Below are 26,336 nucleotides of genomic sequence, written 5' to 3' on the forward strand. Positions count from 1 at the left end.
AGTACAATGTACTAATAAATACTTCACAAACAACGTTGTTTATCAAGAAGTAATGAATTCTGTGGAGTCTAGACATTACTCTGTGCAATGAAGCTGAAGGACTGGATGACACTGTGATCCACATCACTGATTCTGATTAGTCTACATCCCAGACTAATTGTGAATCATGGGTTTGTTTTGAAATTTTGTTTCCCATAAAAATTAAAACACGGCATGCATTTATGACCCAGTTCATGATCATAAAAAGCCATCTAAACAGGAGCCCTCAACTGCCCTCCCTGCCCCACAGCATAGAGCACACCTCTCACTAGTTTTAAATAATTTACATGGCTAAAAAGAGAAAGTTTCCCCTGCGACTGATCAACATGGAATCTAAACATGTCATTACAACAGTTTTCAAAAAGGCAACCAGCATCATAATTTCCAAGCTAATAGGTAAAAAACAGAAACTGTAAGCCAGAATTAAAAAAAAAAATGACAGGACCTACCTTACCACCAGTTCTAGGACACAATCAAGGTGGTGCAAGTAAACATGATTTAATATAGCATCCTATATATGAAAATAATTGCAATTTTCCAGGAATTAACAAAATGCAAGTACAACCAAAATTTCTCCAGCACTAACCATTAAGCTGATGTTCTGTGATGAGCTCATCTTCTGATTCCGATTCATAAAAATGAGAACGCAAGTAAGGTAATATACTTATGCTGTGCTGGCTATCATCACCTCCAATTGGTGCTTCTTCATCAGTACATGGATGCTTCTTGCAACACCAACTGCAGATGAAAAAAATTAAACAAAATATTAGCTAAGCAACTTTGAAATGTGTAAACAAACTGACTGGTATGTTTACATAATCTAATTTGTAATCACATCATCTTACAACTTAAAACTCTCAATTTCCAGTTTACTCTTCAAAAGCACTGATTTCCACTAAGAACTACAACTGTACAAAAAAAAATTTATTTAAGTCCTAAAAATGAATCTTCCATAACAGTTAAATACATCTACACAGATTTACATAAGTAATATATTCTAAAAAGGGAAAAATGGTTTGTATCATTTTCTACCAAAAGAATATTAGGTACTGCAGTATAAACAAATTCACTTTCAGCCTTCAAATATATAACTCCTCGCTAAACCTATCATCTTAATGTGTCCATTTTACATTATAATATACAGCTGTACCTCAAAATTTGTGGGGTTAAAAGTGCCAGCTCCCATGAAATTTAGAACCTGGTGGTCCTCTATCCTAAGTCCTTATACAAGGTACTGTTGGACATATACCTTTACCAATATTTAACATAAACAGCCAATTATTTATCAAATTATCATTTATAATGTACAACAAAGTACAATACACATTTCACAGCATAAAATACAATATCAACACTGCAGGGTAGGAGAGAGAAATAATTAAGTATTATAATACAATACATAATTTTAAGTATTATAATACAATACATAATTTATTCTTTTTATTGTAACATTATATTTAATAGGTTATGAATTTTATAAATTAGTACCAATCAGAAAAAAACATTCTTATTCTTAAAACTACCATCTGCATTTTGCATATGTGAGGATAGACTACCATCAACTTCAAAGTCTTTTATAAGATGACTTGGCACAGCTGAATGATGGTGAAATTGACAGTTGTTAGAACTTTGTTCTTTTTTTTTATTAGCTTTATTTTACGCTATTTTGTTGTTTATTTTAGTTTCCCCATTAGGGTTTTGAGTTTTCCTCCTCCACATTATTTTAAGTTTCCATTCCTGTTTTGATCCTTGGCCTGTTTTTTCTCAGAGTCCTGTTTTTGGTTTCCTTGGACTGCCGAGGTGTAATCGGAAGCCCCTGTTCCCTAGTAGAGCAGTCTAGTTCCGGCCACTGAGTTGGTACGTTTGGATTACAGCAAGTTCGCACCTGTATTCTGCATATATTCGCTTTTCCCTCGCAGTGATATCCTGTTGCAACGCTGCTGCCTCATCTTGCTGTAGCCTTGGGCCAGTATCTGCCTGGGGGACCTCGCTGTGAGCAGGTATAAGTTTTCCTTAATTTCGGTTTCGTAAGAGAGATGTGGACCTTCAGTGTGGAGATCGTTCTGTTGGTCTGCAGACCTTTAAAGAATAGTGGGGAACACCTTCCCACCTCTTTGAGTAACATTCAGCCATTGGAGTGTTGTGGGGAACCACTTCTTGCTTTGCCTTACTCCGTTACGTCTCCTTGCATCAACCTGCAGTTCCTCATATAAGGATTTTTTTGTGGAGCTTAAAACTCTTTGTGGCCACTTTGTTTTTTTTGTTAGGACAACTTAGTTTTGTAAATTGTTACGCTTCATTCTGGCCGTTATTTTCTCCTTTCTTTTGGGACCCCCTTATTTTTGAGAATGTATGTTTTTTGGTTTCTCTAATTAATGGTGTGGGTGTTTTGCTGAAATTACTGTATACTTAGTAAATGTGTGAATGTTATTCATATATTGATGTATTTGTAGTGGTTCCAGCAATCATTTCTATCTATATCATGCTTGTAAATATATTATAATATTTTTACTTTTGGTATTTGCATCCCTCTCTGTTAATATTTGCACACTGGCTGTTATTTCACCTATCGTGTCATTAGCTTTGGAGAACACCGGTTGAAATTTACTGTTTTTCTGCAAAGTCTTATATATATGTATGTTAGCCCTTAGAGAAGGGTCCTGACACAGTGCAACATAAACATGCTGATGCAGTTCTTGCCACAATATTATACGTTAAGGCACACACATAGACAAATGTTTATTAACTTTATGTCATTGTTATTTTCTATTCCGCCAGTGAGGAGGGACTCTAATCAACCTCATCATCAATATGTTCCAACCTCATCATCAATATGTTCCATAAGAGGTGGTGTGACTGGTTTTGGAACTCTTGGGAAGGCAGATATGGAAGGGGTGAAAGAAGAGGCCAGGATTTTATACACTATGATTTCTGTTTGAATTTTTCTTCTTCATTTCTTTAAATATTGATCTAGTATTGCAACTGCTTCTTTTGCCATTTCCTTATCTTCAAAAGCAAACATTGCCTGTATCATCAATGAGTCAATATTGTATTAAAGATCCATGAGAGCTGTGGACAGACAGTCCCCCAGTGTTTTTATCTCATGTGAACTTGTTTTCTGGCTCTTCATCCTCTATACCTCCAGCAATTCACTTTCTGTTAACTAGGCAGGAGCAATGTCAAACAAATCTTGAATGTCTTGTAGATTCATAACTGTGAACCCATTCCACCCACTGAACTGACACCTTCTAGCCAAAGTTTTTTCCAGCATGAGATAACTGCCTCTGGCTTTATAGCTTTCACGGCTCTTCCCTTGAGATTTATAGCATCTACAACTATTTAAACTTTCATCCTCATTATATTTTCTTTAGTGAGATCATCTTCAACAGCATTGGCAACTCTCTCCATACAGTACCTAGTGTATTAGGCCTAAAATATCCTTATTAACTGCTGGATCTAAAAGTTGAATTTGAGGTGTAGTGTTAGGAGGCAAGTAAACAACTTCACTGCCTTCAGTGGTGAAATCATGGGATTCTGGGTGGCCAGGAGCATTATCCAATATCAGCAATACAATAAAAGGCAATCCTTTACTTGCAAAGTATCTTCTGCAAGTGTTCTTGAAGTTTGTGCACTCTTGCTATGTATCCTGAAGACTGGCAGCTAGAATCTATCTTTCCCCTTCAAGGTATAGGATGAGCAGCTTTATAAATAAGGGTTGCTCCAATCATAAATAGAATTACTAACACAAATAGCAGCATTACTCTCTCTTTTCCTGTCTTAAAATCATGTGGTCAGCTTTGCCACTGCCATTTTTTCCCAAAGCAGAGCAGTTTCACTGGTGCTGAATATCTGCTCTTGCAAATATTCTTTCTTTTCTACAAGTTTCTTAGGAGTCCAGAAACCCCTTAGCTGCCTTTCGATCAAGAGAACCCATTTCTCCTGTAATCTTGACATTTTATAGTTCAAACATTTCCCTGAGATTATCTAACTAGCCTTTGCTTCTATTAGTCCAGAGAATTGAATCCTTCGTCTTCTTGGCTTATGGATCCATTTAAGACCTTGGCCCTCCCTCAAACCCTATTTAGTTTATGTGGATGCTTTTTTTTATAGAACTTCTAGAAGTTGCCTATCATTATGGCATCAGTCGACTGTAAGGCATACGCCTGAAAGAAAAGTGGATCCATAAAGAAGCTATGGCAGTCACACCAGCAGGTGCAAAAGCACTGCAACACATGTAAAATCAATCTCTCTCTCACATGTGGATCATCTATCATAATAATTTCTAAGTGGATCTTTCTTGTCCAGATCTTTCTTGTCTTCCTTGGGGTGAAGGTAGGGAATCTGGAAACTCCTGTAGGCCTCTTGGGAATTCTGAGGCTTCTTGGGCTTGAAGGCTCAAGACAATCTCCAAGCACTGTAGCCTTGGATTTACAGTACCTGTACTAAAGAAGAGGAGTTTTATGGAGTAAGAAATCGAGACAAAAGGTCAAGACTTAGGGGATGCCCATGTTCTTGGATATGAATTTCAGAGGCTTCTGTGGCTTCTGAAGGCTTCAAGACAATCTCCAGGCTCTGAAGTCTTTGGATTTTTTTCTTGTCTAGATCTTTCTTGTCTTCCCTGGGGTAGTGGAATCTGGAACCTAAAGGTTTCTTGGGAATTTGAGGCTTCTGAAGGCTTCAAGACAATCTCCAAGCTCTGTAGTCTTTGGATTCTCTTTGTAACAGTAATTGTACTGGAAGAAGAGTTTTATGGAGAAGAAATCTGTGAGACAAAAGGCTTTGAAGAGTTCTTTGGGGGAAGCCCACAGTCTTGGAAATGAATTTCAGAGGCTTCTGTGGCTTCTGAAGACTTCAAGACAACCTCCAGGCTCTCCAGCCTTTGGATTTTTTTATGGAGAAGGAATGGGATTTGGCTCCTTCCTGAGCCGAATGGTTTCAAGATTTGGGAAGGATCCACAGCAGCGAAGACAGGTCTACAGGGATCCCAGAGTCTTGAAGAATTTACGACATTACAGGCAGTCCTCGCAACAGCGGGTTCCATTCCCTGGCGAGAGCGCTAACCGAAAATTGCTGATAACCAAAAATTGGTGATAATAGCACCAGTAAACTGCTTACGGCACCATTAACTGCCTACTGGCGATGATAAACCATTTACTGACACCAATAAACCACTTACCAATGCCAATAAACTGCTTACCGGAACCAAAAATTGCTTACTGGCGCTGAAAATCCGGTTAACAACGTTGCTAGCCAACTGCTGTAACACCGAAACGCCGTTAACTGATGCCACCAGTAAGCAGGGACTGCCTGTATAATCCAATGAGTGTTTCTCCAGGAATGCTTCAGAAGCTGAAGACTGCTTCAAAGAATCCTGGAGTCATAAAGACATCTTCAAGAATACGTTTTAATCCTGTAAACTAACGACTTTATTTTCAGTGCGCCATTGTGATATATATCATGTAAGCTCGCTCCTCTGTGCTTATGAGGGCAGACAGCTGGTATAATTACGCACGCTTGTTGAAAACTTACAAACCACGCCTAAAAGAAAGGCAAATGGAGGTACTGAGGAGAGTGAGGAAAGATTAAACCATGATCATGAAAGAAAGAGGCAAAGGTGTACCAATGAAACACCTAAAGAGAAGTCCTTAAGATTGCAAAAGCAACGCATTAGAGATCTACGTGGTCTTGCAAGAATTTGACAGTCACCACTCACAGAGATTAGCTGAACAGCACGACAGAGATCATCGTCGTCTACACAATAAACCTGACCAACAAAGATTAGAACGTTTGCAAATGTGCCGTACAGCAGCAAAGAAGGTACTGAGGAGAGAGAGGAAAGATTAAACCGTGATTGTGAAAGTATGAGGCAAAGGGGTGCCAATGAAACACCCAAAGAGACGGAAGAGAAGTCCTCAAGATTGCAAGAGCAATGCATTAGAGATCAATGTCATTTCTCGAGGAGGGATGTTCTGACTCCATAGACATTACTCTGTGCAGTGAAGCTGAAGGACTGGATGACACTGTGACCCACATCACTGATTCTGATTAGTCTGCGTCCCACACTAATTGTGAATCATGGGTTTTGTTTTGAAATTTGGTTTCCCATTAAAAAAATCAAATGTGGTGCGATGAAGGACCCAGTTCATGACTGGCAGCCGCGTTTAAACGGAGTGCTTCAACTGCCCTCCTGCCCTGTGCAGCACAGCACGCGCCTCTCGCTAGTTAATGATAATCAACATAAAAGAGTGAAGTCTCATAAGGCTTTGCACTTAAAGATCATGATTAAAATAAGGTTTCCCAGTTGTAGTACACTAAATAGTATAGGAAAACCACAAAAAACAGTGGTATTCATCAAAACAATCAAGTAAGTAAGGCTGGGAGAAAAGACATCACTACTTTTTTCCTTAACAAGGGCACAAATCTTAGGTTTTGTACTGTAGTACTGTAATTTCCAATTCTACGTGAGTTGTCTACAACTTTTGTGGGTGTGCACATCTATATAAACTTGACATTTCAAATTTTTATTATTTGGTACAGTATTAATCAATAAAAACTTTACAGTACTGTACTGTATTGTATAATGCTGTATACAATATAATACATAGAACATGTTACCTGTAGTTTACAAGCAAATGAGTTTGTGACTTTTTTTAGTATTTTCTTGATATAATTGATTTGTGTATATCTTAACAAAATTATAATTTTTATGATAAAATTAATTATTTGGATACTTACCTACTGTTAAAGTTAGCTTTATCTTCACGCCATTTGATGCAATCGACATTTTAAAAATCAAAATACGCTCGGCAAACTCACTAGGACTGTCTCTATATTCACTTGTTTCACACCAGGTGGTGCTGGAATGCTTACGTTATGTCATATTTCTTCAAGACCACCCACTAAGATGTCGGGAGGTTGGGTGGTTTTCCACTTTAACAGTAGGTAAGTGTCCAATTAATTAATTTTATCATGAAAATTATCATTATTTGGAATAATTCTTACCTACAGTTAAAGTTAGCCGACTACCACATTGAATGAGGATGGTGGGTTAGTGCAGCCTGAGAAACAGTGTTCAACCAAGCGAACTAAAAGCTTTTTTAAAGGGGAGAAAAAGTTTCTCATCATTCCTGCCTGATGTGTGATCCTTACTGGCAAGTACTGTTGCCAGACACTGGAACCACAACAGGGTGTAAGGTCCTCATAGCAAGACTTGTCATAGGATCCTTACAGGGGAAAAAAGGACTCTTATCTTGTAAAGTACTGTTGACCCCTGTGCCCAAGTCGAAAGCCCATAATGGACAGTCTAAGACTAAAGATAATTACTACCCTCATATATGAAAGTGCACCGCAACAGTAGGACATTTGCAAAAAATGAAGGAAAAATAGATATAAGTCCCCTGAGCTGGAAGACAACCTTCTCTACACAAAGGTTTTAAAGGAAATAAATACATGTTTATGGTGGTAAAGCCATGAGGATTAGTCTCTGTAAAGGTAAAATACTCAGGAATCAACTCTGTGTACAGACTTTTAGCCATCTTGGTTATAAGAGTATTTGGCCTTCTAATACTATTGCAGACAAAAATTTAACATCTCTCTCTGCTCAGGTAAAACTTAAGAATTCTAACTGGGCATAAGACAGCCAATACCCATTACAACCTAAGCAGATAAACTCAGTAATGTCACAAAACTCCAAGGACTCTCAATTTGAGTTTTTCAGCAATGACAGAAAAATGAGAGGTTACCACCAGAGCACAGCCAAAGAACAAGAAAGGGCTTGGCTCATTAATATAACCCCATTAGCCTAATCTGGACATTAAAACAACCACTTTTCATTGTCTACCAAAGCAGTTAGATTAGCGCTGTAACCAAAATTGAAAAGGGCTTTACTCCCAACGTGAACCTACTAATTTCTTCACTGCCTACCAAAGCAAAGTTAAATTAGGGGCATTGTAACCAAAACTCTACAATCAAAGAAAGAGGGATTGCCACCAGAACAGAGTACCCCAACAAGAAAGGGATTGAAGGTCACTGATTACACTTGCCACAACAAGAGCTAAAAGAAAAGTGTCCTTCAAAGTCTTATGACATCCTGCCAAAGTTGGGCCTAACTGAGGCTAGTGTCAACATGTGAAGGCTTACATCTAAATTTCATTGTAAATCCTGGACTGAAGAAGAAATTCCTAGAACAAAAGATTGGAAAAACTTTTCTCAAACTTAAATCAGAGCAATATGCCAGTCACATGATGTAAAACTGCAAGCAAATGTAAAGTGATCTGAGACACTGTGGCAGAAAACTGCTTTTAAGTGATCTGAGATACTTGTGGAGCTAAAATCAAGATAATGAAAGTGGAAATAGGTGCTGAACATCACCAGGCATCAAGATAAAAAAATAACCACTGTTATTGCAACACACATCTAACAGTGGAGGGCCTTCTATATTTATGGATTGCTTCCTTGGCCATTCTAGAAGTGCCCTTAGTTAGAAACAGGCAACTGACAATCTCCCCACGGTGAAATGAAGTATGTGGAGGTTTGAAGGAATTTTATCAAATAAGACTGTATGAAAAGATCCTTCCTGAAGGAAAGAAGATGAAGAACATCTGCCACCAGGAAAGAAATTCAGGAGAACCAACCCCTTTGGGGCTAAGGATAAACTAGCAAAATTATCCTTGTGATCTGCAAAGTTCACACCTTGCTGAGTATTTCCTCAAAAACAGGCCATTCTATAAGGAAGGCATCAAATGCCCATGCCTGAGGATTCTGGCATGGAGGGCATTAATCTGGAAGTGTAGTGTTTTGGGCAATCGTGTATGGGTGTTTGGGTCTCCCTCAAAGTTCCATAACTTTTGGCAAACTTGATGAAGAGGAGACTATCTGGCCGGAGGCCTTGCCCTAGGACAAACGAGGCAGGGATGATAGTTGAACCCTGTCCAAAGGATAAGTAGTTTTATAACCTGATTTGCTCCCTGTTATTCTGTGTAAGAATTCAGACTTGCATAAGACTATTATAAACTGCAAGAGTTGTAGCATGTTTACACTTCCACTTTCCTGACATCAATGTCACCAGAATAACACTCAGAATGGTCCTCAATCTGCCTCTGAGACATCTGAGGACAGTGGAAAGGGTTCTTGAGGTTCACAGGCTGCCCATATAGTTCTCAACAGTGGTAGAAAATTGTTAACTTTCTATTTGTAGGAAAAACTTAACAAATGATAGTTGATCCTCATTCTGAGATAAACAACTGATTAAGCCAGATAAAAGCATAGATAGTCAACACTGGGAAGAAAATGTCACCCTAAGGTTAGCATCACAATTACCTCCCTCTGCTAAAACATATTGGTGAGCAAACAAACTGGTCAGTCCAAATGTTAGGGAGAACTACAGTACTCTGATACCAAGCAGATAAACGCATACGTTGGCATTTGACTTACATGAGGAATACTTTACTTCAACCGAAGGAGCAACGGGAAATAGGAAGCACGTGTCCTGCATGTCTACAGGACTTATCCTTGTCCTTCCAAAAGCTCTCCTGACCAAACTGAATGACTCTCTCTAAAAGGGGGAGCACTATGAATAAACTTGAGACAGGACAATGGTCCATAGCTTCACGGCTCTGAGCAGATAGCAGCAACTGTCTCAAAACTACCTTCCAAAATACCAATTATTAGCGCTGATGTTGAAATCAAGCATTTTTCGGCGCCAAAATTGCTAATTTTTCTCGCTAGACAAGCCTCCCAAACCCGGATCACTATAACCAAGCTCGCTGTTAACTGACTGCCTCAGAAGGAAGTTACACAAGTAACTTATAGAAACGAGGTAACATATAGCGAATCCTCTAAGGTGTGAAAATCAACCTGTGAGTTCTAGTAAGATTTTGAGAGAGAGAGAGAGAGAGAGAGGGGGGGCCAGTTTCACCACAGCAACTAATGATCTAAGTTCATGTCTATATGGACTGCTCAGTAACTAATGATCTAATTGTTCATGTTCTAATGATGGACTGTAATCCAGTAACTGAATTGGGTTGAGAGATATCTCCCCATAAATTAGAAACTACAAAGGGAGCATGGTGTTGTTGTTACATAAGGCTTTTTGCAGTTTTTGACCAAGTACAGTAACAACGTTAAGCATACAGTCCACTTACTCCATACAATCACTTTTTTGCTACAGTACTGGACAGAGGGTGGGGTAGTAAGAGGATTCTTGCATGACATCGCCACAAAACCAAGTCAACAGAAGTGACATGAGGCTGGCTCAGAACTACTGAGGCAAATATAACATGTCTGAAATCCCAACACTACCAACCACCTGTCTCACAATACACTCTCCATAGGGATATTATGGCAGCCAGTGTTGCCAACTTAGAGGAAACACTGCTATGTTTAGCGTATTTCAGGTTGTCACAGTTGGTAACACTGGGGCCAACTAACGCAAGAGTCAAACCACGGAACCCAAATGACCAGAGCTGTGCAGCCGCTAGGTGCCAAACCCGAACAGGAAAAATGGTGACAGAGAGTTGTCAAAGGGCACAGAACCTTGTTCCCGAGACACGTCTTGGGTTCCCTGTCAGAGAAGACAACCAACCAACACAGGGAAGCTCAAGGGGCGGGCTACCAAGGCTCTGACAACTTCTCTCTCGCAGGGAAAATAGAAAAAGGTAAAAAACTGGGAGGTGAGGGCAATTTTGGCCCTAATATTCAATCAAAAACCTAACAAATAAAAGACTATATGTCAATTATTATTTTTCTCCTGAACCACATAGAGAGCAAAAGAAGGCAGAGCAGAAAATGAGAGAGAGAGGAATTAACCTAGGCTATCAGGTAGGCTAATGAAGGAGGAGAAGCAACACCTAAAGACAAAAGGAGAAAACTGAGTAGGCTGCTGGTGTGCCCTAATTGTCTATGTAAACTATTGGCTTCTAATATCTTCCAATACTTCACCAAATTTACAACCTCTCATCAAAACACTCATAATCTACATATCAAGAAAACCACACTTGAGCCTGGGCAGCTAGTGTAACATTGCTGCTAACATAGGCTATGTTGTTATCGGCAAAACCTAAACAATAGGTTTTCACAAACTTTTTCCTATACAGCTTAATTCTTGCATCGCTGCTTGTTGTAGATGACATAAAGCAAAAACAAAAACCAACCACAATACCATACAAGAGAAATTAGCCAGAAATCATCAAAATATTACTAATGCCAATCGAGACCATGTGTTTTTAACACAATGGCATGAAGAAATGCAACAAAATGTAAACAATCCAGTGACATCTGGTGGGAAACAGGTAATAAAGAGACAGCCCTAGCAAGTTAGACATGCGTATTTTGATTTTTTTAACGCCAATTGCAACAAACGGTACGAAGATAAAGCTAACTTTAACAGTAGGTAAGATTAATTCCAAATAATTCATTAATATGTATATGTATCTTATGCAGTTACAGCCTACTAATGGTTTGTTTTCATAACATTTCTAGCCTACACAAGTTATCTGCAAGATTATGCATTAAGGCCATAAAACTCCTAGAAATATTTCATTTGATTATCAATTAACAAACCACAAGTAATCAAAACCATCCCCTAAAACAAGGATGTCACAGTACAGTACATAGAAAACGTGCAAACACAAAACAATCCCAATTACATTTTCCCTTCTTCAATTGTTCAATGTGTACTTACTCATGACATTTCACTTGAGCCAAAGACATACGCTGATAAGGATCCTTTACCAGCATGCCTTCTAGTAACGATGAAAGAACAGGATCTAACTCTGGAGGTACGACTAGAGGTTTTTCACATATATTTTCAAAGAGTCGATACATGTTCTCACCTTCAAAAGGGTACTTCCCACTTGTTAGGTTAAATCTGGAAAAAGTTGAAAATAAAATTGTTTTGAGCCTATTACAAAAAACAAAATGTCTATGTTTATAATGTGGGATGTTAGACAAGCAAAGGCAATGTTGACAGAGAACCAAATTAATTTGGATATATAATACCATAGTTCAAGCAATAAGGTTAATAGACATGTTAACACCAACAATAAATCATGACTTAACACATTATCCACACACTTGCTGAAAATTAAATTTATACTTTCCCACTTTAGTCAAATGTTCATCACCAGAATTACAGACCAACTCTGAGATGAGCTTTGAACTTAAATCATTCTTTATGCAAAACAATAATTTTCATGATAAAATTAATTTGTTTGATACTTACCTACTGCTAAAGTTAGTTTTATTCGCTGCCACATAAGACTGCATTTCAAAAAAATCAAACACGCTAATAACTTCCCAGGACTGTCTCTTTTGTAGTCATCTGCCTCTCACACCAGCAAGTTGGAATATTTACACTTCACAGTATTTCTTCAAGGCCACCCAATTAAGATGTGGGAGGTTATGGTTTCCACTTTAACAGTAGTTAAATATCCAACAATTAATTTGGTCATGAAAATTTTCATTATTTGGAATGAATCTTGCCTACTGTTAAATTAGCTGACTACCACATTGAATGAGGTTGGTGGGTTAGTGCAGACATCCTAGACAGAGAGACAATGTTCTGCCTAGCACTCTAAAAGCCCTTTAATGGAGAGAAAAAGATTCTCAACATTCCTGCCTGATGTGTGATACTTGCTGGCAAATACTGTTGCTAGATGTTGGAACCACAACAGGGTGTAAGTTCCTCGTAGCAAGACTTGTCAGAGGATCCTTACATTGAAAAGAGGACTATCTTTAGAGTACTGGTGACTCCTGTGCCTGAGTCAAAAGCCCATAACCGACAGTCCAAAACTAAAGATAATTACTATAATTACTACTTTCATATATGAAGGTGTACTCCTATACACAAACGTGTACCTTCATGCTCCTAAAATTCAATAGTGGGCTTCCTAACAACTAATGATAAGATGGAAAGCCAAGGTTACTATCATACTTGTTTCAGGGGAAAGAGTACCCCCCTGCAACGACAGGACTGAAGGCTTAACACCTTATGCTAAATTTGAACATTTGCAAAAAATGAGGCAAAAATAGTTATAACTCCCCCGAGCTACAAGACAACCTTCCCTAGAAGGTGGTTTTAAAGGAAATAAAGCCATGAGGATTATTTCCAAAAGCTGTAAAAGCTCAGGAATCAACTCTGTGTGCATTGACTTGAGCATTCTTGGCCATAGGAGTGTTTGGCCTTCTAACATCACAGTTAAATTCTTAACTCCTAAAATAGGTTTATGTCTGTCCAGGTAAACCCTTAAGAGTTTAACTGGACATAAGTCAGCCATTTCTTCATTGCCTACCAAAGCAGATTAAACTATCCTGTCACAAATCTGAAGGGTTTTCACTTCTAATCTTTTCTCTAAGCAATGAAAGAAAAGAGGAGAGGTTGCACTAGAATAAAGCCCAAAACAAAACAGAGACTTGAAGCTCACTAGCCAAATTTGCTGCAATCTGGACTAAAGACAGCTAATTTCTTCAAAGTTCTTAAGTGATGCCTGTATCAAAACTAGGCTCAAGCCTATATATCTTATCTAATTGAAGAACAAAGCTCCCCAAGGACTACGTCTAACTCCACTTTCATCGTAAACCATAATAGGTCTTTCAAATTCTTAAATTTCCAAGTGGGCTAAAAGATTGAAAACATCTGAAGGCTCAAACTTTAAATCATGAGTGATATTCTAGTCAAGATGAAATCTTTCCAGTCATAATGTAAAACTGAAACAAATATACGATAATCTCTGTGACAACTGCTTTGCATGCAAGATTACTGGTAGAGCTTAAATCAAGTATATCTAATGGCAGTGCTGAATATCACTCTGACAAGCACCCTGGACAATAAACTGACCACTGTTATTGATACACACGTCTAACAGTGGGGAGGTCTTCTAGTTTATGACTGCTTCATGGCCATTCTAAGAAATGCTCTTAGTTAGCAACAGACAACTGACAATTCTCACACAGTCAGATGATGTAAGCATGTGTGGAGGTTTGATGAAATCTTCTTGAATAAGACTGTCCTGAAAGATCTTTCTGAAATGGAAGAAGATGAGGAACATCTACCACCAAGAAGGGAAGTTAGGAGAACTATTCCCTTTGGGGCCAAGGGATGTTTATCAAAATCATCCTGGTGTTCAGCAAAGCTCACAACTTGAGTATTTCAAAACAGCAAAAACAAGCATAAAGGCCTAATTCGACCATTCTTGAAGAAGACATCAACTGCCCATGCTAAGATCCTGGCACAGGCAGTAAACTGGTAGTGTAGTGTCTTGGGCAGTCATGAACAGATTGGTGTTTGGGGCTCCACAAAGGTTCCACAATTTCTGGCAAAACAGGAGGAAGAGGACCAAGACCTCACCCTTTTCTGCTGAGTTGGTCTTCAATAACAATGTTTTTCCCCAGGACAAAAATAAGGTAGCAGAATGATGTTGCTGGACTCTGTCCAAAGGATAAAGAGCTTCTTTGCTAGCCTGAACCAAATGTCTTGATTTATGTCTCCCTTGTTGTTTTATGTAAGAACTGAGAGGAGTTGGATTGTCGGAAAGACTGCAATCAGCTTGTCACTGACTAGATGTTCTGCTTGTGACACCATTCCAAACTCCCAAAAGCTGTTGAAGGCCACCTTCCTACTCCTGACACGCCTTGTTTCTGTCAGATTGGACTCCCCAATCTGCCTCCAGAGGTTGTCTCAGACAGAAGCAGTGTAAAGGTTCTTGAAACTACAGGCCAACCCATTACAGTTCTCAAAACTAAAAGAAAATTGTCTATCCATCTTTCTGTTGGAAAACCCCCAACAGAAAGCTAATCTTCATCCCCAGATAAACTACGCTGGATTGAAAGCATAGAAGACAAACAGAAAAAAATGCCCCAGTCTGCCGACTGCCTACTTAAATACTGCAAACTCTTCACCTCAAGGTCGTCGATAACAAAAACTGGCAGAACAAACACTCATAATCCAAATCATGAAAACACTCTGATAGCAGGAGATGATTCCATCCTGCCAAAATACCAGCACCCAGGAGTATATTTTTCTGCAGCTGAAGGTGTAACCAGGATGTGAAAAACATCTCATACACATACGACAGAAATCAACCTTCGCCCCTCTTCCAAAGATGCCAGGACCAAAAACAGAAAAAACTCATCAATAAGAGTACTATGAATAAAGCTTGTTTAATCTGGAAATGTCAAAAAACTGACCTCAGCTCCTCCCAAGGTGCCAGGAACAAGAAAAACAATGGTAAAACTTTGGTGACTGAAATAAAAATGTCTCAATGGCCTCATTGCATAACAACTGTCAATCTACACCTCCCAAATAATAACCTCTCTTTTACATCCAGAGTGTGGAGAAATTTATATCAGGAAGTTGATGAGGGATAAATATAACAGAGTACTATATGCCCACAAAGAAACTGAAACAATAGTGTACAAGATCTTCTGCCTTTAAAGCATTTCAAGCAAACTACACACATTGGCTTAAAAGATCACAAAGATCAAGTTGTCTTTGTAATAAACAGGAAAGTGAAACAATGATGTGCAAGATCTTTTGCCTTTATTCTATGCCATTTTCAAGAAAACTACATACACAGACAACCAAGTCATCTTTGTAATTTTTTGCTCCACCGTATGCAATTTGTTTGAAAATTATTTGGAGTAAAGACACAAGATCTTACACTCCACTGGTTTAATTTTCCTGTCACCAAACACTTTGTTAATTGCACTCCTATATGTACTTAGCAATCTGCAGTAAACTTGTTCGCAACCTAAAAATTACTGTTATGATACCCAATCCTTGTTTGATTTAAGTCTTTTATGTAAGTCTTTGCTTGTATCAAAGGTCAGCAAAGGCCAACTGTCATATGAGTGCCTATAAATGGCAGAAATACACAGAGCTGATATTGTTCAGAAACTCTCTGCACTCTTCAGGGCTAATGTTAAACACTATACCATCATCATACAAAGCTTATACTGTACCTGTATACACAGTAATTTATCAAACAAAATATCTACTACAGAATCTTCACAAAGCCTAGTATATACATCTATGTATAGCTAACTAGAGGAACACTTCGGTCACTTCAAGAACTGGGGATTTATCATGTATTGATTAGGTGGTTTGAATCCAAAACAATGAGCTAATTTATTCTAGCTTCTTCAAAAACTGAAAAATAGGCTCCAAAAGATGCCAAAATTAAAGGACACAGTTTAGATTGCCTATGTTGTTTAGATTTACAGCACATTGCCTAGGTTGATGATGCATTGTTAATGTTATGTGCGAGCTATTTGACTTAACAGTTTCTAGCAACTCTTTGTGTTCCAATTCCCAAAGGCTCTACTTCATGATAATGCGCGCAAACCACCAACTCATTTTAAGAGGAGCCAAGTAGAAGTGAACTGAAGAGCACTAGTCAATGGATTCACCTTCAGCAAAAGAAAGTGAAAATTTCAGAACAACAAAAAAATTGCATAAGAAATACTTCCATATTCAGCCAAATTAGGGTTGAAACCCTTTAAGTCTAAAAGAGGGATCAAGAACTGAGTTCGGATAAAAACAGAATCTACAGTAATGACAGTGAGGCAAAATGCCAGAGAGGTGACATACCACGGAACATCAGCAATGGCGTCACAGAATGCCAGTACAGTAGTATTATCACCGGATTTAAGAGAGACAGCTGGGTGAGGAACTAAAGGGTTCTAATATTCGTATGATCTTCCATATAACCCATGTGACAGCAAACCATTTTGTTTTCAAAACACTTTTGGGTTATATTTTTTGAAGGCTCCGTTCTATCATTACTGCCTCACTCACTAAAAATTAATTTTTCGACAGAAGAGTATGCTTTCATCATTTTTAATGAAAAAATCCTCATTTGGTACAAATTCTGAGTGATAAAAACAGAACTGAGTACAGTAAATCAGGGAAGTTTGTTTGTTTTGTTGGGTGATATGGCTGCAAATCCAACACATAACAAAGATTTGGAACCATCTACAAGTGAACCTTTATGTCTTATTTAACTAAATGTTCAGGTTAAAATTTTTTATGATAAATATTTTTATTTAAAATAAAGTTTTCTATATACTTCCCAAGTAACTACATACCTATTAGTTTCTAACTATTGCGGCAGCTTAAATTTTGAAATTCGTGGTAGCACTTCTATTGTGTTGGTGTAGGTAACTCGCCTCACCCACTTTCAGGGAAGAATAGGTACAACACAGCTGAAGAGCTTATTTTGTTTGTGCCCTACGTCCACGAGAGGGGAGGAGGGGGGGCTCCGATCATATAGTTACTTGCCAAGCATATATAATCTTTAATATAAAAATGTCATTTTTATATAAGTAACTTACCAAGTAACTGCATAGCTGAATACCACATTGACACTATGTGGGATACATGGACATATACAGTACTACTCAAAACGAGGAAGCAATACCAGAGGACATAAGAAAAATGATATTTTATGATTGGTGAAATGATTGTTGTAACTTACCCTGAAGAGCTACATAGGAAGCTACTCGTCTCTGGTCGGTGCTCATCTCAACCTGTAGTGGCGTACGGTAAAAGCATCTGGCGATCCTCTACCAGCGCCCTCTTTGGTAACAGGAGCATCCCAACAATGCTAGACCTAAGTTTTAAGCCCACTATAAAACAAGTGGGCTTTACCATGTAAACTGCCAGGTAAGTATAAACTGGAAACCTGTTACCTACAAATCACCACATAAAAAATCAAATAACCATTACCCATCCATTATATAACAGAATAACCTTTGGGGGGTGGGATCATATCACCCCAAGCTCCATAAATCAAAACCTGTATCAAGGCAAGGAGATACCTTGAAGGAATGCTGACTCATGGTTTCTGTCCCCCTGTACCATGCCATCCCTCGGATACTAGACAGGATATACAGTGAAACCGGGTGTAACAAACTAATCTGGGAGGAAGGGCTGTCCGTAGAAGACAAGCATTATTTTTTTCAAGACTTAAGTGATGTTTATCTGGGCGTAGGCAAATTAACAATAGATGGATAACCACCGCCCATAGATGAAAAGACTCACATTATGAAATAAACTGATAATAAAGGTACTAAAACCAACAACATTACCTTTATATATTATTGGCATATCTTCAAACTCAATAGCCAACTTTGAGAAATAATGTTAAAATGTAAACATCAAGTTATAGTTGCACTTTCTCAGCAACCACCACCGTGTCAGTAACTACTAAAAGATATTTTTTAATGGTATATAATTACGGTAGTCTTCAATTTATGAACATAATATTCATCTTTCATTAAAAATTCATTTCTCATTTTGGTGGTAAATAGCAATCTTCTAAAAATAGAGGTTGTACCTGAAAATAAAAATGCTTCTATAATTATCGCATATGTATTGTATTGTTAGGGTTTGTGATCTGAAATGTAAATAAACAATGGTTGCCTGCAAAATAGACTTATTAAAAAAACATGATATAGAATCGCTTTATTTTTTAGATTTTTAATTTAGGTATACAGTAGAAAACAGCATTTTTAATAACATCATCTTTACATAACCAGTATTTCGGTAAGATACATGCTGTTGCAAAAGCTCTCTACCGGGCACACAGATGGTTTTGTGATTCTCCTTCTCCCCAAAACAAAGATCTGAAGTGACTTGTGTATGAAAAACATGATATAGAACTGGCTTTGTTAATTAATTTATTTAATTTCTAGGATAAGTCAGCTTTCGCCAGACATAACCAGAACCTCATAAGATACCCCCTGTTGCAAAGTTAGCCTATACATGGATGGTTTTTTAGTCAAATTGTCTCAGCGATGCATTTGCCAAAAGCACAGATATCTGAGATAAATTCATTTGGATTTGCCATACTTTTGCCATCTATCTTATCTAAAGGTTGTCTTATAAAGAAATACACAGTAAGTTCCTCAATTTAGATCCTGATGCTGAGGTTAGTGCTCTGTAAATGTAAACAATAACAGCCATTACCCTTGGCCAGATTTTGTCTGTTAAACTGGCGTCCTTTCTCCTTAAAGGGACTGTACTGCAATTTTCTTACACTGTCTCTACATCATGTACATAAAAATTAGCAAACACTGAACTACACCTCCAATAGGTGGATTGCAGGATCATGGATAAAGATAAGTTCCTTGAAGGCCAAACTAACTGGCCGAAGACTTTTATCTTCTGGGCTTTGACTTCACAAATTGGAAAATCATCCTCTCGAATTTCCGAGTGTGACTCGGAGATTACATCCTTCAAGAGGAACGCCAGAGCATTCTTGGACAGCGGACAGGATGGGTTCTTGACTGAGCAAGAGGTTTGATCCTTAGACCTCTCGAGATAATGCTTTGTTTTACGTGGGAAGAGCTCTCTCGGTCTGATACCGAGGATGTCCAGAGAGATCTTGGAACCAGTGAAACGATGGCCAAAATGGAGCGATTAGGGTCATCTGATTTGTTCTTGTGGTTGAGAACTTGTTTAAGACCTTCTGATAATTTTTGAGCGGTGGAAAAGCGTAAATCCAAGTTCTAGCCAATCCTGACTCACTGCATTGCATGCCCATGCCTTATGGTCGGATCTGGAACAATACACTGGGGCGTTTGTTCTGTCTGTTGCAAATGGGTCTACTAGCGGACAACCCCAACAGATTCCACAGGTCGTTTGCAAACCTGCGGATGTCATTGTCCATTCCGTGGTAGAGACTGTTCTTCAACGACTAAAAAGATCCGGCTGTTACATTCTCTACTTTACCCTGGTCAAGCGCGTGACAATCCTGGAAGGGACTCCGCACCAGAGGAGGAGATCCTGGCGTCTGGTAGAAGGGGAGGGAATGAGTACCTCCCTGGTTCTTGATATAAGCAAGAGCGGTCAGACTATCCGACTAAATTTTGAACAACCTTGCCTTTTACAAAAGACTGGAGGGCTAGATGAATTGCCTTCAGCTCTTTCACGTTTATGTGAGTTCTTTCTCTCTTCCTGCCAAGGACACGCAAACTTCCACATCCTCTGGAAGAGCTCCCCAACCCAGATCCGATGTGCGTCTGACAGGTGGTTGGGGCTGGGTTCTTGATAAAAGAAATTCCCTCCTGTAAACCTTTCTTTTCTGTGAGCCACCACCAACAGTCCTTCTTGATCTGGGGTGTGATCTTGAAAACAACGAATCCGGATGGGTTTGCGTGGCTAACTGGCCTTTAGGAAGAACTGCCCAGAGCCTCATTGGAGTCTCCCTAAAGGACAACCCCTATCCATCCCGAGGCTAAGGTCCCAGTAACTCATCCATTCATTGGCTGAGCAAACCTCGCGAAGAGAGCGTGTCTATCATACTGTCCAGAGGCAGGACTCTGGACTCTCACGTCGATGGAAAAGCCGAAAACTCAGAGTCCATTCTCATCCCCAAATAGAGAATCTGCTTGATGGTGACTGAGACTTTTCCAGGCTGATTAAAAGACCCAGTTCCTTTATCAAGGAGAAGTGTCTTTTGAGGGTCCTCCACACATCTTGGCTTTGAGGGGGAGCTTAGGAGCCAATTGTCCAGATGCATTGACAGATGTTGATCCCTTGTAGATGGAGCCACTTTACCAGAGGGGCAAGAACTCAGGTGAAAACTTGAGGTGCTGTAGAGAGGCTGAAACAAAGAGCTCTGAACTGGAAGACTTTGCTTTGGAACACAAACCTCAGGTACTTCCCAAGTCAGATGTACTGGGAAACAGAAGTATGCATCCTGGATATTGATGGTCACCATCCAATCTCCTGTTGAATGGACAACAGGGCTGAATGGTTCGTTTCGCCTTGAATTTTGCGTTTGAACAAAAAATTCAGGGCGCTGACGTCCAGGATAGGCCTCCAACCTCCCGATGACTTGGGGATGACAAATAGATGGTTGTAAAAACCTTCTGTGCTTACATCTTCGACCACCTCTACAGCTCTCTTCCGGAGTAGGGAAGAGGTCCCTTGTGACAGGGCCAAAAACCTCTCTGAGCCTAACAAGTAGGCTGTCAAGCTGATGGGAGATGACACTAAAGGAGGTTTCTCCCTGAACGGGATGGAATAGCCCCCTCTGAGGACTTCCAAGACTCATAAATCTACATTTTTGGCTTCCCATTTGCCCCAAAAGTGGAGAAGCCTGGCTCCCACAGGAACATGGAGGACAGGATCCTCACTTGCAAGAGGAGGGCTTGGCAGATGACTTCTTAACGGGTCAAACTGACTGAATGTTCGTGCACGGGCAGGGCTGAAACTTTGCTATGCTGCCTTGAAAGGGCTACTGTTGAAGCGGGGAGACTGTCCTTGCACTAAAGGAGACTGTAGGACCACGTCCCAACTACTTGGGGTGCTTGGTAGACTATGCCAGCAGATCTTGAGTGACTTCTTCTGCACCTCTGCTGCTACGCTAAGTAACCAATTGGTTCTTAGCCACGTAAAAATAAATCTAATCCTTCGGTCCAGCCCTAGGAGAGCTGTTAATCAGCTCAGTGGTCTGGTTAAACTAAGATATACTTTTCCACTGTAGCATGAGGAAACAAACTAAAGCAGTCCAAGGGAACAAAAAGGAGAGCTGACCTTTGGGAGGGAGTGACCCCTTTTGTGGTAAAAAAAAACACCAATGCTCCCTTTTCTTGAGAATTCCCACAGCAAATAAGGCAGCCAGTTCTTGGGAGCCATCCCTAATTGCCTCTCTTGTGCAATTCTGCATGAGAGGACGTCCCAACCAGTCCGAAGAAAAATTCTCTTGAAGAGTGGCACAGTCCTCAATCTTCTTAACTAAGGCAGCCACAGTCCAGTCCAAAAAACTGAAGATCTTGAAGACCTTGGAGATGTCCCAAACTAAATGGTCCAGTTCTGAAGATGTGAACAAGATCTTGGTGGGGGAAAACACTGACCTACACACTGAATCAATCAGGCTGGAGAAGTCCCCTTGGGAGGATGCAGAAACTCCCAAGAAAGGAGCTTCCCTAGTGGCATATGACAGATACCTCTTTTTCGACAGGTGAGAAGGAGGGGCGCAAAACACAGCCTTGCCAAGATCCCTTTTCTCTGTCAACTAACCATCAATCCCAGATAAGGCTTTCTTTGATGAGAAGGAAAAGACCATCTCGGGCAGCCTGGAAGATTTTGCAGGCTGTCTCATCATGAACGCTGAACCAGGAGACATCGAGGTCACTGGAGTGAAGGAGGTCGGGTAACAGAACAGGAAGTACTTCAAGAGAGCTGTGTAGGACGAAAAAGGTTGCTCCTGCTTGATGTCTTCTTCATCAGACAAAATAGGAGAAGGAGCTAAGTCTGAAGTCTCCTGAGTCGCTGTAGGAGATCCAGAATACTGTCCAGATGGTGCTAGATAGGTTTCAACAAAGGATCCTGGGGCTTCTGTAAGAGATCCAGAATACTGTCCAGATGGCGCTGGATAGGTTTCAACAAAGGATCCTGAACTACAGGGGTATAAAAACCTGCCGAGCCAGACTGAAGAGGTGGCGCTTGGCAGCCGGAGTGTGGCACCGAATGCTTGGCAGATGCTGGCGCCAAGTGGGCAGGTGGGCACACAGACACAGGTGGATGCGTGGGCACAACAGAACACTCGGACACTGGTCGCTCAGACACTGGGCACTCGAACACTGGACGCCTAGACACTGGACACCTAGACACTGGACACTCGGATACCACTGGGTGCTTGTATCCTGCAGGGCTCTCGGATCCCACCGGGCACTCAGATCCCATTGGGGGCTCGGATCCCACTGGGCACTTGGATCCCACTGGGTGCTCAGATCCCACTGGACACTTGGATCCCACTGGACACTCGGATCCCACTGGATACTCAGATCCCATTGGGCGCTCAGATCCCACCAGGCGCTCAGAAGAGGAAGCCCACTTCGGCACCAAATATTGGTGCTCTACCACTGAAGATGCAGGAGATGAACAACTTGGGGTGTCCCAAAAGCTACAGAACCCCTAGCTTCGGTTCTAGAGGCCGCCTTTCTCTGCCTGTTTCTTTGAAGTTTGTTCAAATGAGTAGTCAAAGTCTTCCACTTTCCCTGATCCCAATCCCACAATTTTCACAGTTGAGATCAATTGTCTCTGCAATGACAGCAACAGTATGTGAGCATGTTATTTAACGTCTGATCTGGTCTGGCCCCCTATAGCCTGCAAAACTGGATACTAGTCAAACTAGAGTCAGACTTAATCAAGTCACAATCGGGAAAAAAGTCAAATCTAGCTACGCTAAAGTAATTACCGCAAATGATACCAAAAGGAAAGAATATTTCACCAAAGATGGCGATAGCCACAAGCAGCTTCACAAGTTAGATCAAATTTGCCCTCTGCACTGACAGCAAATAGTATGTGAGTCATATTTAACTAACGTCAGTCTGGTATAGCAGCCTTTGCTGCAAAACTGGATACTAGTCAAACTAGAGTCAGACTTAATCAAGTCACAATCGGGAAAAAAGTCAAATCTAGCTACGCTAAAGTAATTACCGCAAATGATACCAAAAGGAAAGAATACTTCACCAAAGACGGCGATAGCCACAAGCGGCTTCACAAGTTAGATCAAATTTGCCCTCTGCACTGACAGCAAATAGTATGTGAGTCATATTTAGCTAACATCAGTCTGGTATAGCAGCCTTTGCTGCAAAACTGGATACTAGTCAAACTAGAGTCAGACATAATCAAAAGTCAATCGAAAAAGTCAAATCTAAGCTATAGCTAAACAATTACCCACTAATGATACCAAAAGAAAGAATACTACACCAAAGACGGCGTAGCCACAACCTATCCCGGTGAAACAAAACGAAACAAAGCTGGCAAACAACTGATGATTAGTTGTTGACCGGCAGAAATGAACTGAGCTCCTCAGCTGTGTTGTACCTATTCTTCCCCGAAAGTGGGCGGGGCAAGTTACCTACACCAAAACAAGAGAAGCACTACAGCAAATTTCAAAATTTAAGCTGCTGTGATAGTTAGAAATTCATAGCTATGTAGTTACTTGGTAATTTACTTATATACTTATATAAAAAGTGATTTTACAATCATTATTGTATTCTGATGAATAAAACAACCACTGCATTATGCTGATTCCTATGATTTTAAAATCCATTTATAAGAAAGGAAGAAATACATATGATAGATTAATACTCACAGTGTACAACCAGCACTCCAAACATCCACTTTGAAGCCTGGGAAAATTCTAGCTCCCCCTGCAACCTCTGGAGGTTGAAATAGGGGAGAACCTTGACTTGTGGTGATATGATCGTTACCAGTAATGACATCCAGTTGCTGTAAATGTCATAAAAATTCTCATTACTAAACAATAATATACCAACTTATTTTTAAAAATTATGAGAAAAATACTAACAGACAGATGTAAAAGCAGTGTACATGCCTTGTTATTCATGTAAAGTCAGTGTACATGCCTTGTTATTCAATCAACCCAGTAACTGGAAAACCATTGATAATATACGGCTATAATAATTTGTTATCTACATTTCTGATAACTGGTAAATGAAAGTACAGGTACTAATTCATATTGTTCATATGACATGCAGTATGCTTTAAGTGGCACACTGTAGATGGTATTAAAACTTCTTTGCAGGAACTCCAGCTCCACTGTTTTCTGCCTCTAACTTTTCTACTGCTCTCCTTGGTCTCTTCTCAACTTACTAACTTCTGTAACCACCTTGCTAAAATAATCTTTTCAACTCTCATTTCCAATATGCAGTCTCACATATGAATTAACAGTCTTGTTCAACTACTTGACAGTTACACTAACCCTCTGAGATTCTGATGGTGCCAAATTCCATCTCTTGAAATCCCTGTGACATAAAATGTCATCCTTAACAAATGAAAAAAGCATACATATTTTGACTTCTGGTAGCACTAAGAAGATGTCACAAGTGTTGCAGGATGGCTTAACTCCATCTACCAGGCAAGTGTGAGCTGTTCAAAGCTCATATCATTCAACCAGTCAAAAATTCAAAATCCTAAAAGTTTTACACTTTTTTTCCTACTTTTTAAAAATGGCATAACTGGCAATATATAAATAGCAGTATATAATAAACACATCACTGGAACAGAAATTTATCATACTTTTCCTTGACTAATTTTTCTTGTTTCTCATTTTCAAGGATATCAAAATAAAGGATAATTATTTTGCTTCAAAATGACACCAAAACCAAAATTCACTCATGGAAAATAAATTTACAGTTGGTGACAAAAGACAATTATCTCTTAAGCTCATCAGCTGTAAGTCAGGTCTGTGTGTTTTACTATACAGCACAGTATACAAATTTTTAACCCTTAAAAAAAATCTTACAGGGTTAATAGGTAACAGCTTCTTAGAAACTGGACTATGACTAAATGGAGTAGGTAAAATAATCTTTACAGACCCTTTCTCTTCAATACTCTGAACAGTAAGAAAAAAATCATCACATATGACACGTACCACACGCTGACATTTTTGTTTCATTCTTTTATAGTTTTAAATCAAATCAACACATGTGTACCATGAAATCCTTTTGTAAACAGAATATGTTGCAATTACAAAAATTTTTTATAAAAATCAAAAGCAATAATTTTACTTTATTCATACTAAAGCTTCTATCATAGTAAACATTTTAATGACTATCTTTTGTCATTCTGTTTTCTTCCCTCAGTAAATATTTTTGGTTCACGGAAACCAAGTAAAATTCTAATCAAAACATACCATAAGATCGAACAAATAAATAACACAGCATCATAAGCTTACCTCAGCAACTCCAAAATCTGATATTTTCAAAACACTCTCAGTATCTAGGAGAAGGTTCCCTGGTTTAATGTCCTTATGAATTACACCTCTGCTATGTAAATACTCCAGGCCTTCGACCAACTGTACAAAATATCTAGAAAAGTGGACAATTTAGAAATGTGTTTACTGGGTAAGCTTCAAGTAACAGATTACTACACTTCAATAGAATATCATCATACAAATATGGGAAGTTCAGGAAAATGTTTCTGTTCAGACATTAACATAAAAGAACAAGGAATCACTTATGCTGTTTTCATTAATACACCATATAGTACACAACCCATACATTTGCTTATTGAACTACAGCTTCAAAGTGAATACCACAATAGAACATGAGTATGTTTCAATGCCCTTATTCAAATAGATAATTAATGACAGAAACTTTACTGTAATATACAAAAGTGTAGGAGATATACTCAAATCTACAATACACAAAAAGCAGAAAATTGGACAAATTAAGCTAACACCATTCCATATACCAGGACAAATTGTTAAGCTAACACCTTTCCATATACCAAACAGCAATAACCCAAACAAGTTCAGGAA

At 39.3% G+C, this 26,336-nt stretch overlaps 1 protein-coding gene across 5 annotated transcripts in view; it reads right to left on the bottom strand.

Annotated features, from left to right (window-relative positions):
- Positions 1 to 26,336, bottom strand: part of Lkb1 (Lkb1 kinase) — a 285,218-nt gene that overhangs the window by 86,226 nt on the left and 172,656 nt on the right. For all 5 annotated transcript variants that reach the window (XR_010852271.1, XM_067099732.1, XM_067099730.1 and 2 more), the window contains 4 exons: positions 25,752 to 25,884; positions 24,147 to 24,283; positions 11,720 to 11,905; positions 626 to 777 (listed from right to left, as the gene is read on the bottom strand). Coding sequence is in view for 4 of the 5 variants with exons in the window: in XM_067099732.1 (XP_066955833.1) it covers positions 626 to 777; positions 11,720 to 11,905; positions 24,147 to 24,283; positions 25,752 to 25,884 (608 nt within the window). In the remaining variant the exon portion in view is untranslated. The remainder of the gene's footprint in view (positions 1 to 625; positions 778 to 11,719; positions 11,906 to 24,146; positions 24,284 to 25,751; positions 25,885 to 26,336) is intronic.

The sequence above is a fragment of the Macrobrachium rosenbergii genome, chromosome 55, assembly GCF_040412425.1.
Source record: "Macrobrachium rosenbergii isolate ZJJX-2024 chromosome 55, ASM4041242v1, whole genome shotgun sequence".
Taxonomy (NCBI): Eukaryota; Metazoa; Arthropoda; class Malacostraca; order Decapoda; family Palaemonidae; genus Macrobrachium; species Macrobrachium rosenbergii.